This window comes from Stegostoma tigrinum, chromosome 11 (assembly GCF_030684315.1).
Source record: "Stegostoma tigrinum isolate sSteTig4 chromosome 11, sSteTig4.hap1, whole genome shotgun sequence".
Taxonomy (NCBI): Eukaryota; Metazoa; Chordata; class Chondrichthyes; order Orectolobiformes; family Stegostomatidae; genus Stegostoma; species Stegostoma tigrinum.
In genome coordinates, this window is record NC_081364.1 from 10961536 (window position 1) to 10981519 (window position 19984).

General features: G+C 44.1%; 1 protein-coding gene across 5 annotated transcripts in view; it reads left to right on the forward strand.

Annotated features, from left to right (window-relative positions):
• The window catches only part of sema3bl (sema domain, immunoglobulin domain (Ig), short basic domain, secreted, (semaphorin) 3bl), a 242182-nt gene that overhangs the window by 104771 nt on the left and 117427 nt on the right, over positions 1-19984 (forward strand). For all 5 annotated transcript variants that reach the window (XM_048547685.2, XM_048547682.2, XM_048547683.2 and 2 more), the window contains exons 3-4: positions 6325-6387; positions 11212-11331. In XM_048547685.2, the coding sequence (XP_048403642.2) occupies positions 6325-6387; positions 11212-11331 (183 nt within the window). The remainder of the gene's footprint in view (positions 1-6324; positions 6388-11211; positions 11332-19984) is intronic.

Sequence of the window (19984 nt, forward strand, 5' to 3'; positions counted from 1 at the left end):
AATTAACAGGACTTTATGCTTCTTGACCTAATTGTTCATCAGTTGGGGCAGACTAAGAAGGTGAACCCAAACAATGTTAGAGAGCAGTCATTGGGTTCAATGTGAGGAGAAATTGATGAGTTTTTATAATTAGAGAGTCACTTGTTCATATAGACCATAGACCATTAGTATGAGGAACAGGGGTAGGCAATTTAGACCCTTTGGAATTTCCTTCTTTGAAAGGAGTGGATGCAAAACCTTTAACTATTTTGATGACAATTAGGTCGATTCTTGATGACCAAGGGGACAAAGGATTATCACGGACATACAGAGGATAAAGCTGAGGGTAAAATCATGTCAGCCACAAATTTAAAAAACGAAATCTGAGCCTTTAAATGGCACTATAACTCAGGTTGAATTATCAAAGTAAATTTGCTACTTTGCATTGAATTGTTGCTCCCTGGGCTGATAATGCACCCCAGCCCCTGCGGTGCCCACTGGTTGTGTGGGAAGCGGTCTCTCATTTTAAGTGCTCTAAATACTTAATCAAACTGCACACCTCACCTGGGTACCTTAGCATTATAATTAAAGTACAATCACATGCAGACCTGGAAACTGTTAAACGTAATGTGGCTGTGATTATATTAATCCAAGCCAGATTGTCTGTTGGATTGTACACATATAATATAAAACGTCCACAGGGTATGTCGCATGATGGCCTGGAGGAGCACAAATATATAAGCATTCTTCAATGGTTTGCTTTTGTTCCCTGGACTGTTTTGTTAACTTGTACAGCTGCGTAACAGCACTACCCTGGACTCCCCTAGCCCCATCCCATCGCTGGCTATCTAATTCCTCCCCATTTCAAATACAGCACACATATTGGCCAAATGACAAAGATTGCTTTTGTAGATAGGAAGAAGATTTCTCTGCACTCGTCGTTATGGGAAGCAAGGGAGACCAAAACTGTAGCGCAGAAGTGTTTGAAGGAGTAGCTGTTCACCTGAGGTCAATTGTAGCCAAAGGCAAGCGGTTAAAGTAGAATATGATGAAGCATGGCAGAAAATGAGACAAGCGTACCCACAGGAATGAAGGGATATATGAGAACAGGTTAATGTACCAGAAGCAAAGACATTCCCTCCCATTGCCACAACCCCTCTTCTACTGCTAATTTGTTGAACTAATGTTTGTTTTGGCTGCGTTCTCTTTGTATTCTTTAGTGGGATTTGGGTGTCTCCGACAAAGCCAGTGTTCATTTCCTGCCTCTAACTGCCTTTGAGTGCCTGTAGCTCTGAAAGCTATGGGCGTCTCATTGGTCTCCAAAGGAAGATGTGTTACCCATTTCACTGTGATGAGCCTCAACTTTGTATGAAGACAAACCACATAGCAGTAATGGGGAATAGGCAAGGGGCAGCCACCTTCATTGAGCGTTAGGCAGGAGAGAGGTCATTTCATTGACAATTTGATAGCAAGGTCAGCAACAAGAGAGACGATGTCCCATGTTTCAGGCAGTACTCATCAAGTACTCAGAACTGAGCTCGGGCAATGATAAAAGTTCAGGGCCATTAATCGTTTTTCTATTTTAAAGTTGTCAGTACAGACAGCAAAAGAAGTCATATGAGGGAAAATAGTTTCACACAAAGGGCTTTTGAAGTTTGGAATGCATTGCCTGAGAGTCTAGTGGAGGCAAGTTCAATTAAGGCATTCAAAGGGCAGTTAGAAAGAATATGCAGGGTTATAAGGAATAGGCAAGAGGACAGCACTAAGTGAGATACTTATTGGGAGATCAAGTGATACATGATGGCCTGAATGGCCTCCTTCTGCACTGTATAATTGTGATTCTATAGTCTGCTTGCGTGAGGTGATTCCCAATGATTAGTGCAGGTCATCGATTATCAGTTACAAATGTAATTACATGGCAATAAATGACATTTCAATTGAATGTAATCTTTCCTTTGCATTTGACAATTTCAATGCAATCATTGCAGGGACCAGCATTCTCTCTGGTGCAAAGGAGGATGGATTTTAAGAACAGATCATGGGGATGTTGAAAGCTCAGATTGTTGGATCTTGGTTTATCCAGCTGCTTGTTCAGTTTCCCCGGCAATCTTTCGGCAGAAAGTTCATCATTGTACATGGTTCAGACTTATCCAGCTCAGTGAAATGAAATGTCAAGTTATTTAAAACTGAATGGCTAATACTTACATGTTGCCTATTTCATTGAAGGCATTTACAGTTTTCAACCTTCCTTGAGGAGATTTGTAGCTTGGGTTATGGATGCTATGGTGGGTTCACTCATGAACCAGCTCGGCGAGCGAACCAACCACATCTTTTTTTCATGAAATCCCAACGTGACAGGGTTGGAAATTCAGACAGAAAATGCAGGAGAAACTCATCTGTGGATAAAGAAACATAGTCAATGTTTTGAGTCCAGTATGACTGTTCTTTAATAAAACCCGAAAGAACTGTGGACACTATAAATCAGGAACAAAAACAAAGTTGCTGGAAAAACTCAGCATGTCTGGCAGCATCTGTGAAGGAAAAAGCAGAGTTAATGTTCCTGTTTTTTGTTATAACTGTTATCTACATTGCTGCTGTTTCCTCCAACTTCATCTGTACTGGGTCACATACAAGGAGTGAGTCTGGAAATGATTTCCCTTTCTGATGCAAGAATTTTCCCACATAATCACCATTAGCATCTTGAGCCACCTCTACCAGTATTCGGTACGAGGTAAGAGTTGTTTAAAATAGCTTGCTGCCGCCAATCCTCCTTTATCATTGCTCTGTCTTGGTCCCAGCTAGTGACTAGTGACAGAGGATACACCTACCGTAAAGCATCTCCAGAATAACGCTGTCGTGAGTTAACAAAATTCGTTGCATGTAGTATTATGTATAACTACACTTGGTCAGGCATCAAGACTCAGATTTCAGGGAGCTGGTGCAGTTCCACCTAACCCTCCCAAAGGTACAGTAAGACCATAAGACATAGGAGTGGAAGTGAGGCCATTCGGCCCATCAAGCCCACTCTGCCATTTAAATCATGGCTGATGGGCATTTCAACTCCACTTCCCTGCACTCTCCCAGTAGCCCTTGATTCCTTGTGAGATCAAGAATTTGTCGATCTCTGCCTTGAAGGAATATAACGTCCTGGCCTCCACTGCACTCCGTGGCAATGAATTCCACAAGCCCACCACTCTCTGGCTGAAGAAATGTCGTCTCATTTCCGTTTTAAATTTACCCCCTCTAATTTTAATGCTGTGCCCACGGGCCCTGGTCTCCCCGCCTAATGGAAACAACTTCCTAGCGTCCACCCCTTCTAAGCCATATATTAAATTGTAAGTTTCTAACAGATCTCCCCTCAACCTTCTAAATTCTAATGAATCCAATCCCAGGATCCTTAGCCGTTCATCATACATTAAACCTACCATTCCAGGGATCATCCGTATGAATCTCCGCTGGACACGCTCCAGGACTAGTATGTCCTTCCTGAGGTGTGGGGCCCAGAATTGGACACAGTTTTCTAAATGGGGCCTAACTAGAGCTTTATAAAGTCTCAGAAGCACATCGCTGCTTTTATATTCCAACCCTCTTGAGATAAACGACAACATTACATTCACTTTTTTAATCACGGACTCTACCTGCAAGTTAACTTTTAGAGAATCCTGGACCAACACTCACAGATCCCTTTGTACTTCTGCTTTACGAATTTTCTCACCATTTAGAAAATAAGACTCCTTACCTCCACCCACAAACCGTGAGTGACATCACTAGAACGGGTTGAGCCAACCTAATATTAACAGCCGATATAACACTGAGGCGGCACGGTGTTTAGCACTACTGCCTCATAGTGCTGGGGACCCAAGTTCAGTTCCAGCCCTGGTTGGTTGCCTGTGTGGAGTTTGCACATTCTCCCTGATTCTGCATGGTTCCCCTCTGGGTGCTTGTTTCCCCCCACTGTCCAAAGATGTGCAGGTTATGAGAATTGGCTGTGCTGAATTGCCCCATAGTGTTCAAGGGCATGTAGGCTCGGTGGGTTAGCCATTGGTGAATGTGGGATTACAGGGATTTTGGGTGGGATGTCGTTCAGAGGGATCAGTGCAGGCTTGATGAGCCGAATGATCTCTGTCTACACTGTAGGGATCTATGATTCTAAAAATAACCCGTTATGAACCAAAGCCTTACACAACAGTTATGACTTTACCCAGTTGCCTGATTTTGTAGCTGTTGAATTATGTCTGCTTGCTCTTTGTTTTGCTTTAAGTTTGGGATGTGGGCAGTTCTGTCCACATATATTGCCCAGCCTAGATTTATTGTAAGAATGTTGAATCAATATGATTGAGAGATAAGTTAAAAGTTGTCAAGGGACTGAAGACCAGATTGGATTTCAAGATCAGATTACCTTTCTTGAAGAATAACAGCGAGTCTGTTTTTTTGCAAAATTTGTTCAAATTTCTGACAGTTTCCCAGTCCCGTTTATTAATGGAATACCAGTGTTTTCATATTTCTGAACTTAGTCCAAATGGTCAGCTGTCCATGGTGGGGTTAGAACTTGCGTCCTGCTGGATTCTTAATCTAGGCATCTGGACAACTGGTTCAGTGACACAGCCACTTCCCACTGTATTGCTGACATGTAGTCATGTCAAGATTGGGATCGGTGACCATCTACCTGCTCAGGTTAAAGACACAGTTGAACAAGAGCAAAAAAGTTCCCTTTTTGCTCTGCTCAACAACACTCCCATAAATCAGCATTACTAGAGAAAAACTCCCCTCTTGAATGGATCTGTTCACTTCTGGCTACCAGATCTTTGAAAGGATGTATTGGCCTTGGGGGGAGTGTAGCATAGATTCACTGGAAGAAATCCACTTCACTTCAAGTGTGAAACAACAAAGAGAGTCTTCACAAACTGGAGTTCTATTCCATGGAACTGAAAATGCTAAGGCAAGATGCAGCATTTTTGAAATATTGAGGGGAACGGATAGAAGCTGTTCCTGCTGGTTAGATAATGTATGCCTAGAAAAAAAGCTCTTGCAGTACAGTGATATTGTCCCTAGCTCCAGACAAGGAGGCCTGGGCTCAAGTCCGACCTGCTCAGAGGTGTGTAATAACATGAGGAAACAGGGTGATTAGAAAAATATCTAGGTTTAGGTGGCATTCCTAAAAGTTGGAGCTGAATCCATTAGCATTGGCATGAGGGAATGTGATGTGGGGAGAATAGAAATTCTTGCATTTATATAGCACTTACTGCAGCCTCCAGACATCTCAAAGGGTTTTACAGCCAGTGAAGTATAACTGAAGTCTAATCGCAGTTCTCGTGTGAAACACTGCAGCTACATTACATGGGTGGCAAATTCTCACAAACAACAATCATTTAAGGTAACAAGGTGTGGAGCTGGAGGAACACAGTCGACCAGGCAGCATCAGAGGAGCAGGAAAACTGATGTTTCAGGTCTGGAACTCATTTCTGATAAAGGGTGCCTTCCTGCTCCTCTGATGCTGCTTGGCCTGCTGCGTTCATCCAGTGCTGCGCCTTGTTATCTCAGATTCTCCAGCATCGGCAGTTTCTACCATTTCTGAATCATTTAAGGTATTGTTGCGATGATCAAGGGATAAATACCAGCCACTGCTCTTTAGAATATGCTTTTTATTAATATCTGTCCTAATTGCTAGATAGGCCTCCACTCTTCACATCCAAGATAGCCAGTGTAGCATTCCCTCAGTATTGAACTCAGACCCCGAAGTCGGGTTTGAAAGGAGATCCTTGTTAGTCAGGACTGGGAGTGTTGTCAATAAGTCACAGCTGGGCAGAGCCAGAAGTTTCAAATGTATGGCCACAAATAGCATTTGATGCTGGATCAGTTGCTTAACGTTAAGTCTTTCTCTTAACCAAAAGTGTTAAGGGACATGGGACAAAGGTAGAGATGTAGAGTTAGGTCACAGGTCAGCTAGGCTTCACTTGAATGGCAGACAGGCCAGAGGGTCTAATTAAACTCCTCTGGCCCCATATTCTTTGTCAGTCAATGGTGCTTAGAGCAGTTGCTGTAATCATACAGCGCAAGCTATGCCAACTCAACATGTAGTTAACATTTTTAAGGGCCTTGAAATGCTAAGATGTGGCCAAGTGCTGTATAAACACACTTTTTATTTATTTTCCTGCATGCTTAACTATTAAGAACAAATGATACGTGTGTGTTACATTACACCAGCGTGGATGGAAAGGGTTAATTGGTGATTAACGCATGTTGGGGCAACATCTGAGACTTGCCCCACTCTTGTTCATGAATTACTTATTGGATTTATTGTGATTTAATACCAATTTAACGATGCTCTTCCTTGTTCACTTTCAGATTTACTGGCCGGCTTTGCCTGGCCAGGAAGAGGAATGTGCCCTCAAGGGGAAAGACCCATTTGTAAGTGGAGAGGATTTATTGTCTACTAGAATGTCTTTTGGGAAAATATCACTCAGCCATTTCAAGGGGCTTGTTCCGGGTTTAAGAATAATTGTCATGTATTTCAGATTAAAACCCAACATACTGTTCCCTCATCCATTTTATGAGAGTTGTCTCTGATTTTACGCTATAAGATGTAACTGTTCAGCTCATTTTACATCCTGGTCTCCATATGTTATGTGCATTTGCACTTTTCTACTTCATAATTAATAGTTTCCCCACGACCCACAAGGTGCAGAGAGCTCTGTGCTGAGAAGAAACTTTTGTTTTTGAAACACATTGAGACTATAGAATCCCATGCTGGAGTCAGTACTTGAAGCAGAGATCGTGGGCTGGTTTTTGGAGAGGGGTTTGAAGCGATGGGGGGAGAAGGGGCTCATAAATGCAGTGTGCGGTCTTCCTGCTTAGCCCTGACCCGTCTCAAATGTTATGGGAATGGTGGAGGCTTCGGGACGCCTTCGTATTCTTGGACCTTTCGACACCGATTAACGACCTTGTAAGGGCTTCATCCCACCCGTCTCACTGCTATATTACCAGAGCCAAAGGGGGGGCAAACAAGTAACCTCAAAGATTTTCCAGGCTAAAGGGATGGGAATGCGGGAACCTCCTTTTGTGGGTAACCCCAGCCCATCGGAGGTTACTGCTTCCCCTCAAGATCCAATCTCCCCCTTAACCTCCACCCTCTGGTCTTTTATATCCATGCCAGATCCCACCAGTGAGCATACTCCTCTTGCGCCTAGCTTCATGAATGCCATTTCTTTCGGGGCTCTGCCTGCAGTTCCAACACCAACCACTACTCAGACCTGACACTGATAGGTTGACTGTTCTTTAAGGTGGCAGTTTCTACCAGAGTTGCGATTGAAGTCCCATCTTAAAACAATTTACTCTCGGCCCAGGGTTAAATTTCTGAGGGAAGCTGGTAATATCAAAGGCAGGCTCCCTACATTAATCTTTTAGCCATGTTTGGGGGTTGAGTGCATGGACTAAAGTGCTCTGTAAAATCACTGAAATAACTCCACGAAGGCTGGTATCCTGTCACCCATTATTTACATGTGCATAGTACTGACCCAGCTAGCTTAAAGCCAGCAGTTAGAGTGACCAGGACCTCTGACACTCCTGTTTGTACCTGTCAGCCAGGGCTCTCTAATTGGACCAGATTAACAGCCCCAATCAGGGAACTCATTTACTATGAGCTCCACCTGGTCGACTTTGTTAAAATTGCTGCAATCGCATTTAAGTATAGCTTGGCGAGGAGAGCAGAGAAAAGTGGGGGAAGAAATGGCTATTTGAGCAAGTTGAGTACAAGATTACGACAACTGCTTACATGGATAGTAAACATTAACCTGGATTGGTGTTTCCATATAGTCATTGAGGCCTGCAGCAGAAAAAGAACCTTTGGCCCATTGAGTCTTCCGTGTTGTAATCTTCACCTGAAGATGGTATTGCAAATAACATGTCAATATGTAATCAACTGCACGAGAAGTTGGACCTTTACAGATAGTTTGCATATTCAATTTGGGATCATGGTGAGAGGTGAAATTAGATAATCTGCGTCCATTTAAAGGATAATGCGGGGCACTTTTTTTGTTTATTCATTCATGGGATCTGGGTATCACTGGTTAGGCCAGCCCTTATTTTGCATTCTTCATTGCCCTTGAGAAATGGGGGAGCTGTCTTTTTGAATAGCTGCAGCCCGTGCACTGTAGGTAAACCCCATTAGGAAGGGATTTCCAAGATTTTGACCAAGCAACAGTGAAGGAACAATGACGTATTTTCACGTGAGAATGGTGAGTGGCTTGAATAGTCTACTCCTGCCCTTACATACCTCACAAAGGCACTTGTAGGCCAGTTAATGTTTGAAAGTGAAAGGGGAGTGGTGGTTGGTAAGGGCAGGATAGAAAGCTCCAGAGAGCGGACATCCTGGCTGACAGGTCATTGGTAATAGCTTGTAAGGTGAACTGGTTTGAAAGGGGTGCACTGGGTCAGGGTGGGAATGCGTGGAGCTGGGAAACGACTGAAGGAGTAACAGGAGAGTGACTCTTACAGTCGGTGAGGAAACAGCTGCAGTATTTCAAACAAGTTGGACACTGCCACAAGGAGACCAGATTGCAGGGGTGGAGCATGTATCTTTGATAATATTCCCAGAGCCTCCTGAGTAAAGGGGTGTGTATCACAGAACATGTCCCATAGAATGAAAGCTTTATAATGCGGGTGGAACCTGTAACAGAGACAGTGTTACAATGGGCTAAGCTTTCTTTGTCTATTCTCATCGACACTGGAGTATGTGGTGAGAATGATGTGAAGTTCCATTTCTGACCTTGCTCCTTTGACCTCTCGAGAGAAGCTGTTTCTTGTGTGCTTTCTTTCGCAATGTCAATTTATTTTCTTTTCTGTCAAAGACCTCGATGCCCACTTCCCAACCTCAGCATGGCCCTTTCATCAGCGAGGGAGGGGTGACTGAAGGATGACCGAGTTTGACGGTGGGAGCACGTATCTCTGAGGAGCAGCTTGAGTGGCTCGCTGGGAATATTTTTCAGCACACAAGGACATACAGACTGCAATACTGCAAAAACAATAGGCCATTTCCTTACTGCAATAGTCACTCAGTGAGCAAGACCTTCTGACCTTGGAGCATTTTGACAGAACTTATATAGTAAAGAGACACTGATCAAAGATCCTCTGTGAGACAGCTGGCACTGTAGGCCAACAATTACTTGATACTTTCCCCTGCTCTTTGTGTATAGGACATAGGGGGATAGCAGTAGCATCCCTACAGCTCATCAAATCCACACCAACCCTCCAAACAATATCCCACCCAGACCCACATGACCCTGCATTTCCCATGGCTAATGCCACTGAACCTACACATCCCCAGGCACTATTGCATGGCCAATCCGTCTGACCTGCACAGATTTGGACTGTGGGAGGAAACCAGAGCAAACCCAGGCAGGCACAGGAAGAATGTGCAAATTCCACACAGAGTGTCACCAAAGGCTGGAATTGAACCTGGGACCCTGGCACCGTGAGGTAGCAGTGCTAACCACTGAGCCACTATGCCACCCAGCAAACCACAGGAACCCAAAGAAGGAGTGTTTGATTCTGACAATGCCACAGGCTTGCCCAAAAAGCTGGCAGGCCTGGGGATATCAGTAAGTGACCAGACACTAATGCCCACTATTCCACTATGCTGCAAAAGCTTTAAAGATAATGACCCCAATATACAATTAATCATCAACCGTGCCCATAGCAGTGGGGACATTTTTCTTTAATTCACAGCATCTGTGTGCTGCTGGCATTTCGTGCCCACTTCTGATTGCCCAGAGGACAGTTAGATTAGAGTTTTTTTATTAGATTAGATTACATACACTGTGGAAACAGGCCCTTCAACCCAACAAGTCCACACTGCCCCTTGAAGCGTCCCACCCAGACCCATCCCCCGTAACCCACACACCCCTGAACACTACGGGCAATTTAGCATGGCCAATCCACCTAGCCTGCACATCTTTGGACTGTGGGAGGAAACTGGAGGAAACCCAGGCAGACACGGGGAGAATGTGCAAACTCCACACAGACAGTCACCCAAGGGTGGAATTGAACCTGGGTCCCTGGCACTGTGAGGCTGCAGTGCTAACCACTGAGCCACCGTGCCACCCCGTAAAAAGCCAACAACATGGCTATAACTCTGGAGGTATCTAATAGACCAGACCAAGGAAGGATGGCAGTTTCCTTCCCTAAAAGACTTGGTGAGCCAGATGAGCTTTTCCTGTCAATCGACGAGGGATTTATCATGAGACTCTTAATTCCAGATTTTTACAAATTTTGTCATCTGCCAATGTCAGGATTCAAACCTTGATCCTCCAGAGCATTACTGGGAGTCTCTGGACTAATTGTCTTACAAGAAAACCACTAGGCTATCAACTCTCCAAGTGGCAGAATACCAGGGCCAGGAAATTCTTAAAACCAAATCCTTTAGCTCACATGCTTGTAACACAAGAGCCGGTGATCGAAATAATTGTCCTGCTTTCTCATCATCCTGTGCTCACATTGGCTGCTGGTTAAGCAATGGAATGCCACAATGTTAAAATCTGCAGCCTATTTTTAAATATTTCCAGGCCCGTCTTCCACCTTCCCACGTCCCCCTACACCCAACAATCGCTATAGTCTCTTCCAACCCCACAGCATCTCCGCACCCCTCCAACTCAGACCCTTGGGTATTCCTGCTTTGAATCCCTCCACCCTTAATGATGTGCCTCCAGCTGCTAAGACTGTAAATTCCCTCACTAAACATCTCCGCCACTACATCTGTCTCTCTCATCCTTCATCCTGTAAAACCTACCTTTCAACTGTCTTTGTAGCTCTCGATGAGCTTGATGTTAAACTTTGTTTGATAACACTCCCACCAAGTGCTTTTGATGTTTATAACAACATTAAAGGTGTTATATAAATCATATCATTGCAATATTTGTCTGCAGGGCTGAAATATTGTTCAAATATTTTAAAAAATTAAGTGGTTAAATATTTTGAGGGCAATTTTAACTGAACCTAATTTTTAACAGTGCAGTCACAACAGGCCGAGTGGCCTCCTCCTATACTGTAACAACTCGTTGGGCTGAATGGCCTGTTTCTGAGATTCCCATGCTATGACATGAGAGTGTTTTAAGTGGCCTTTAAGCACAGGCAGGGGAAGAATGTTTACAAGTTTCGGCAATTGAGTGCACCTCTGAGTCAACAGCTCTATCGCGGAGATTGATTTGGTGCCTTATTGAGCTCTCCTTTCTGTTCCAGAGCGAATGTGCCAACTACGTGCGGGTACTGCACCCATATAACCGAACCCACCTGCTGGCCTGTGGAACTGGGGCCTTCCAGCCACTGTGTGCCCTGGTGTACGTGGGGCACAGAGGAGAGGTAAGTAGCTGTTCTGCCCCCACTTTTAAAGAGCCCGATTTTCACTCTCCCCGAGTCCTGCTGACGGAGGCAGTAGTTGGGCGCTCAAGAATCTTCTTGGGCAGCAGAAAGAGGGAGCGAAGGGTGTAGTGGGAGACTCCTGCTCCACCACTGGGGGTTCAACATTTACACAGGTTTCTCCACTGTCCTGTGTTTTGTTTTTCACCCTGTAGGTTGGTACGACAGTGTGCTTAACTGCTCCGCTGCTTAGAAGAGACATGGAGTCATGCTCACAAAGAAACCCTTCAGTCCAACTCCTCCATGCCGAACTAAATTAGTCCCATTTGCCAGCAATTGGCCAATATCCCTCTAAACCTTTCCTGTTCATATACCTGTCTGAATGTCTTTTCAATATTGTAATTGTACCTGCATCTACCATTCCCTCTGGCAGTTCATTTCACATACGAACCACCGTCTGCCTGAAAACATGCCCCTCAGGTTCTTTTTAAGTTTTTCCCCCTCTCCTTAAACCTATGCCCTGAAGTTTTGAACTCCCCTACCCTAGGGAACAGACCTTAGCTATTCAACTGATCTATGCCCATCATGTTTATAATAAAACCTCTGTAAGGTCAGGCCTCAACCTTCTATGCTCCAGAGAAAGAAACTCCCAGCCTACTTTTACAATTCAAACTCTTCATTCCCAGTAACATCCTTGTAAATCTTTTCTGCACCTTCTCCAATTTAATAATATCCTTACTGCCATTTCACTCACAGGTAGGGAAGCTGGGAGATTAGCTTCAGTCTGCCAAGAGACTCTTTAATTCAAAAGATCTTCATGTCACACCAGAGGGCAGGGAACTGATCAAAATGTGAAACTGTCCCCAGGGATGACTGAATGTCATTTTAGCTTCAGGAAGGGAGGATTAGGGAGGCAACATAAATTCAGAGAGAGATGACAGCAATGCAATCCATCAGTGAGGAGACCGATTTAGATGTCGATTTAGCAGATAATTAATAGGCTAGACAAAAGAAACTCGAGAAAATAGGGCCAAGATTACACATGTTCAGTGCAAAGGGAATATTTGGACCAAACATCGGTGACAAGTTCTTTAACAAATGATGAGGATGTCGAGGATTAAACACCTATAAGAGTCATCTGTGCTGGGAAGGGGCTAGTGGTTCTGAAGGTTGAGATGCAGTGGATCCACTTAATTCAAACCTGTGGTGTGGTGCAATGAGAGGGGGCTTTAGGGATCTCTTCCTGCCAGCAGTGCTGATAGTTGAAGTCTTGGGTGGGGCGGTCAGGGTGATAAGTAACATCACATCCAAATTAACATAATCAGGGCAACTGAGAACATTGTTCACTCACACCTGCTGGGATAGATATGCATTTACAGGCAAGGGCATATTCCCTCCTGTGGTAATATGTGCCCAGAATAGGGATTTGTTGTGACCAGTTTCACTTGAAGAGATGTGTTTCCATGGAAAGCAGAGTAAATAGCTTTGGATTTTTTGGTAGACTAAAGAAGCATGAGTAGATGGAGTCAGGCTTAGACAGCCCCCAGGTTTTAATTTTTATTCTCAGTTGTTGAAGCAGCTTTTGGAGTTGAAGCAGCTAGGTGCAGCTTTCTTTCTCTGCAGCTGCAAAAGCTTGAGCTCTCTCCCTGCTACTAGCTTCATTCTGTCGGTGTTCCTTCTCCTGATCTGAAGGAGATAGCAAGTGGGGGTAATCAGTTTTGCTGAATTTGCCATTGCCAAGGGTGTATTAGAACAGTTGATGAGTACTAGTTAAACAATATATTATGTTGTTAGGTATTTCCCTAGAGTTAAAGTTATGCCAATTCTTTATTTTTAGTTTGTAATTTAATATGATGTCAGAATAAAGTGTGTTTTGCATAAAGCCTTGTAGTTGGACCAATCACATCTGGAATGCCATACCTTATACTTGCCTTTAACAAAGATAAAAGTTAGGGTCTATGCTATCTCCTTGATATGTTTTGAGGGGGTTAGGTCTGGCCCATGACACTTGTCTTTCAACTTCATTTCGATTTAACCCCATTCCCCTCTACCTATCTCTCACCTTTTGGTGCTGTGCAGTGCCCTTCATGGGCAAAGTGTAAGCTTCACTCTTGTATGGTCTGCTCTACATGCTCACTCAGTGGGACTCACTTTATGCTAATAATGAGACGTGGTTTACCATGAGACATGGTTTATTATCGTTGAAACACAAGTTAGGTATAAATATAACATTACAAAGCCGGTGTTTCCCTCTAATATCCTGAGTAACCTCACAGTTCTTAAATGTCTACGCCCACAGACTAATTTAGAATCTGCTTTGGGAGCACAAGATGCTATAAAGTGTATACTAGCCTGATTGCAGCTGGTCAAACTGGAGTTGAGACTGTACTTCCTACTGCCAAGATTCCTTTTTATTTCAAAAATGTGCTTTACTCATGAAAAATATCTTTGTATATATACATAGTCACAAATGCATTTCAATTCTGTACAGTACCCTATCAAGGAAACAAGCAAACATTGGAGTTTGACTCAATCCAAAAAGTCCAAAGGCATCTCTAACACATATAGGAGTATATTTACATGTATTTGAGACATTAGGAGTGTCTGATAACTGATCTCTCTTGGTCCTGACGTTCTCTGCAGTAGGTGAGAGACATCTCTGATGTGACTGGCTTCATTTCCGAGAACAGGGCTTAGCAGCAATTTGATGTAACAATGTAGTTAGCATAATTTCAACTGAGTATCAATCTCAGGAAAGGTGCTACGAAAGATGGTATTGGATATTGTAACTTTCCCTATTGAATGAGCTGACCTTAGGAGCCAAGCTGTCTCAAAAACAGTTCACCTGAAACTTAGTAAACTTGGAGCTGGAGAAACACAGCAGGTCAGACAGCATCAGAGGAGCAGGAAAATCAATGTTTTGGGCCAAAAGCCTTTGTCAGGACTTGGGGGGACACCTAGAAATAAATAGAGGAAGGGGATTGAGGCTGAGGACAGGTAGGTGGGATGGTGATTGGTGGATGCAGATAAGAAGTTACAATGATTGGCCAGTAGGGAGGGTGGAACAGATGAGCAGGAAGATGTACAGGTTCAGACAGGTCAACGAGGTGGGACATGGGATAAGGCTGGAAGTGGAGGGATTTTAAACCTGGTGAAGTCAATATCCAGGTCCTTGGGCTGTAAGTTCCCATAGTGAAATATCGGGTGTCATTCCTCCATTTTACGTTTGGTCTCACTCTGACAATGGAGGAGGCCGAGGATGGGCATGTCGCCAGGAGAGCGGGATGGGGGAATTAAAATGGGTGGCAACCGGAAGGTTGGGCTCGTTGGTGCATGCAGAGCACATACGGTCTACGAACTGGTCCCTGTGTCTGCATTTGGTCTCCCCGATATAAAGGAGACCACATCAGGAGCAATGGACACAGTGGATCAAGTTGGATGAGGTGCAGGTGAATCTCTGCCAGATCTGGAAGGATTGTTTGGGGCCTTGGCCGGAGGTCAGAGGGGATGTGTAGGGGGCAGGTGTTGCACCTCTTGCAGTTGCAGGAAAAGGTCCTGGGTGTGGTGGAGGGGTTGTTGGGGAGTGTAGAGCTGACAAGGGAGTTGTGAAGTGAACAGTCCCTGTGGAAAGCGGACAGGGGTGGGGAAGGAAATATCGCTCTGGTGGTGGGCTCTGATTATAAGTGGTGGAAATGTTGCAGGATGACACATTGGATTCAGAGGTTGGTGGGTTGGTATGTGAGCGCTAGGGGGACTCTTGTTTTTGGGGGGAGAGGGTTTGAGCACAGAATTGCAGGAAATGGACGAGATGTGGTTGAGGGCACCCTTAATTACAGAGGAGGGGAAACTACAGTCTCTGAAGTAGGACGATATCTGGTATGTCCTGGAGTAGAACGCCTCATCCTGGGAGCAGATGTGGCGGAGGCAGAGGAATTGAGAGTATGGGAAATGTTGACTTTCTTGCTTCTCTGATGCAGTTTGACAAGCTGTATTTGTCCAGCTGCATATTTACTACCTGTGTCTTCCAGCATCTGTAGTCCTTACAGTCTCCAATTAACTGAAACTGAGATCCATTGTTCTACCCAAAACATTGCAGCATTATCTCATCAACAGTGGTCAATCAAGGTGAATGGCTTGCATATCAGTCTGGCTTGATTCAGTTTGGCAGCGAATGCTGCTAGCTTCCTGGCTTACTATCTCAGTTCCACTGTCTCATTAACACCTGTTTAACATAGTCAATTAAAGCAACCGATTTGCATACTTTCCTGATCCAATTCCCAGCATGCCATTCAGTTAGTCAATTTTCCCAGCATACCATTCAGTTGGCCAGTATTGCTTTCAGCATCCCAATAGAGCATCTTCTTTATTTGAAAAGGACACTCCACATGTAAATCAATCGTTGGAATGCGTGGGCGATGTGTTGGTGATGGCTAATAGATGGAAAATACTATGAATGATTCGGTAATGGGGATTCAGCTGTGATATTTGAAAAAAAGGAAAAAGAGAAAACAAAGGAGATATTCTTAGAGGTCTTGTGCACAGCGGCAGTAGTGTCACAAACACCCGTGTTGAAGTCCCACCTGCTCCAGAGGTGTGTTGAAGCATCTCGAATGTGGAGACGTTGTCTCCTCTTTTGGGAGAGTCTTGAATCAGAGGGTATAATCCGAGCTCAAGAAGCTGCACATTTAGGCAGAGAGGAGGAGGAATTTCTTCTGGCAGAGGGTATTGGAATGCTTTACCGCAGAGGCCTGTCGATGCCAGGTCATTAAGTATATTAAAAGCTTAGATCAACAGATTTTCAATAAAAATTAAAAAGGGCTAATAAAGAGGCCTTGTTGAGCAGCGGTGATGCCTCTGCCTCTGAATGCAGAAGGCCTGGGTTCAAGTCTCACTTGCTCCCATGGTGTGTCACAACATCTCTGAGCAGGTTGATCAGAAAATATAAAAAGCATGTGTTATCTTGTGCCTTTTCTTTGAAATAGCTAGGAACCTGGGGAGCTTGCAGCTCACAAGATACAAGAAATTGAAGCAAGCGACCCATCAAATCAGCTCTGCCAATCAATCCAATCTGGCATGGGTTTTCCTGCCTGCTGTGCATAAACCTTCATTCCCTAAGAGACCACAAGCTTCTCTGTCTCAGATTAAATGTGTTCAATGATGGAGATTCCACAGAGAACCCCAAAGATTCGCAAGGGGAGTTAACGGCCTAGTGGTATCAGAGATAATAGGAACTGCAGAACCAGGAGGATCCGAGATAACAAGATGCAGAGCTGGATGAACACAGCAGGCCAAGCAGCATCTTAGGAGCAGGAAGGCTGATTTTTTGGGCCTAGACCCTTCATCAGAAATGGGGAAGGGGAAGGGGTTTCTGAAATAAATAGAGAGAGAGGCGGAGGTGGATAGAAGATGGACAAAGGAGAAGATTGGTGGAGAGGAGACAGCCAAGTCAAACAGGCAGGAATAGAGTAAGTAAAGGTGAGTGTAGGTGGGGAGGCAGGGAGGAGATAGGTCAGTCCGGGGAGGACGGACAGGTCAAGGGGGCGGGATGAGGTTAGTAGGTACGAAATGGGTACCATTGATAGCCTATTAATCCAGAAATCCAGATAATGGTCTGGAGTTCAGAGTCCACTGTGGAAGATGGTAGAATTTGATTTCAATTAAGAATCTGTTGTTAGGAGAAACCCAATTGGTTCACTAATGATCTTTAGGGAGGGAAACTTCCATCCCTACATGTGACTGTGGACCAGAGCATAATGGTTGACTCTTAACTGCACTCTGGGAAATTAGGGATGAGCTAAATTTTAATCCCATGAATAAATTTTAAGAAAAACGCTTAACTGCAAGCTTCTCTGAGTTTCATTGCTTTCTCCATTGAGAGGACTTGGCCGATTAGAATGGACTTGCCAACCAATCAGCAGCTCATTTTCACTGTAGTATAAGTTATTGTGACCACTTAATATTAGTCATGCTTGAATTTGTTCTGATGGGTGTGCGGTGAAAATCCACAATATCTATGTTTTTAAATTGTGCCTTTACAGTTCAATGTAAACATGGTTATGCCATATTGTGATCAGAGATAATGGGAACTGCAGGTGCTAGAGAGTCCAATATAACAAAGTGTGAAGCTGGATGAACACAGCAGGCCAAGCAGCATCTTAGGAACACAAAGGCTGATGTTTCGGGCCTAGACCCTTCATCAGAAAAGGCCCGAAACGTCAGATTTTGTGCTCCTAAGATACTGCTTGGCCTGCTGTGTTCATCCAGCCCAACACTTTGTTATCATGGTCATACCATATCTTGGCTCATGTCAAATACTCAGAGACCTCCTCCCTGCCTTCTGTGACCCCTGTTCACATGACACTGAAGAGCAAGTTACCAACAAGTATTACTGACGCTATTTCTGATCCCAGTCCTCACTCTTTCTTCCTCATTTTAGTTCACATTGTGCTTCCAAGGCAAAGTATTTATCACTTGTTCACAGAATGAGAGCATTGCTGATTCATTGTAGTTAAGAGCCAGCCTTATTGCTGTAGGTCTGGAGTCACATGTAGACCAGATTCCTTCACTAAAGGAAGTAGTTCTCCCTCTCCCTTTTATTAAAGAGTATTAATGAACCAGATTGGTTTTCCCCTAACAATGGATTCACAGTCATTTTTAGGTTTTTAACTCCAGATTTTCATTGCATTCAGCAATGTAATTGCTCCATTCTGTTACGGTAGGGCTTTTACTGGGTCCCCAGAACATTACTTGGGTTACTGGATTAACAGCCCAGCAGTAATGCCACTCGGCCATTGCCTCTCCATATATGTTGAAGCTGCAATTTTCAGAGTACAGCTGCTTTAATCGGAAGGATTAAATGTTGCTAGGTATGGGAGGCACATTTCTGGAATTGTTTCACCTCTGTAACTGCAGCCAGCTCTTTCTGAGCTTTAAGCCAAACCTTTATTACCAAATTAGCACTACAAAATGACTAACCAGAATTAGGAGTGTTAAATGAAACTTTTTATTGACCAATTTTGCTCTGTTTGGGTCAATAACCATTGAGTGCGGCTCCTGTCAGATCCTCTGTGCTCACAGATGGAGTAGGTGTGGATAATTCGCTTATGTTTTGTGTGTACAGAGATTTGCAGTGCACAGGGGGCTCGAAGGGAGCCTGTGATACTGCATTGACCATGTGTGCTGTTGCTGAAGAAATGCTGAGTTTGGAGTTGTTTCCATCTGCATTCTCCAATGACAGGTGACGAGGCTTGTAGTGTGAAGCGCTAGTCTGCTCTGCAGACCCCAGGGCTGTTTTGGACCAGATGTCAACTGCGGCTAAATGTGGAATTCTTTTCCCTCCAAGTTAGAGAATTGTGGATTTCTGTTCAGGCTGGTTCACTAAATGTATTCAAGGCTGAGATAGATTTTTAATCAGTAAAGAAGGGAATGAAGAGTTATGGAAATAAAGCAGGAACGCGGAGCTGACGATGATCAGATCAGCCCACAACTCATTGAATAGCAGAGCTGGCTGAATGGGCTACTTCTGGTTCTGCAACTTACAGTCTTACAGTCCAAATCCTACCGAGCCCTCCAATGAGGTGTTGAGGGAGGCTACATTGGTGCCTACTATTGTGTGAGGTATTAAGGTGAGGCCTCAGTGTAGCCTCAAACTCTCTGATAAACACTCTCTGAGTGGCTTGCAAGGCCACTTTAGAAGTTAGTGACGTATCAACCTCATTGCTCTGGGTCTGGAGCCATACGTAGGCCAGACCAGATAACGATGACTGAGCTCCCCCACCAAAGAACCGAGATGAACGAAATTAACACAGCGTGGAGCTGGAGGAACACAGCGGGCCAGGCAGCATCAGAGGAATAGGGAAGCTAACGTTTTGGGTCTGGACCCTGCTTCACAAAACGAAAATGAACCAAGTGAGTTTTTATGACAATTGTTGGTAGTTTCATGATCACCATTACTTTATGTCCCTGACTTATGAATCGCACTTAAACGCTAGCAGGAATGCGATATGAACCCATTTTGCCAAAACATTAGTCTCATTACACCTTTGGCATGAGACCATTTATTGGTCCACGCACTATGCCTGCTTGATGGTGATCCTTGGAGAATTCAACACCAAACCTCGCAGAGAGTTTTTACAGCACAGAAAGAGACCCTTCAGCCCAATGAGTCCATGCTGGTCATCAAGCATCCATCTGTTCTAATCCAGTCATAGAAATAAGCAAGCATTACTGATGGATGCTTTACTTGTTTCATTGTGAACAAGATTTTAAAATACAGTTAGCAGTAGACATCTGAAGCTCCAAACTACAGCTAACTACCAAACTACAGGCACCCAGGAGCAGCGGTGAGGCAATGGTGAAGGAATCATTTGCCATGAAAGTAACGCCTGCATTTTATAATTTGTACTGACAAATGAATCAGAGAGATTGTCAGACAGTTTGGTTAATCATTGGAATTTAGTTAATCCCATTCTGACCTCTGTGGCTATAACGTCTTGTTGCCAAGCTGCCTTCATGAGGATTTAATCATCCAAAAGCTGGCTGGCTTCCATTGTACATCTCTAAACAAGTTACCTATTCTTTAATAGACACCAGCAGTACTTTGTTTGACGGTATGGCGCCTGTACAACAGCCAACTCACTATTTCTAGAACGCAAGT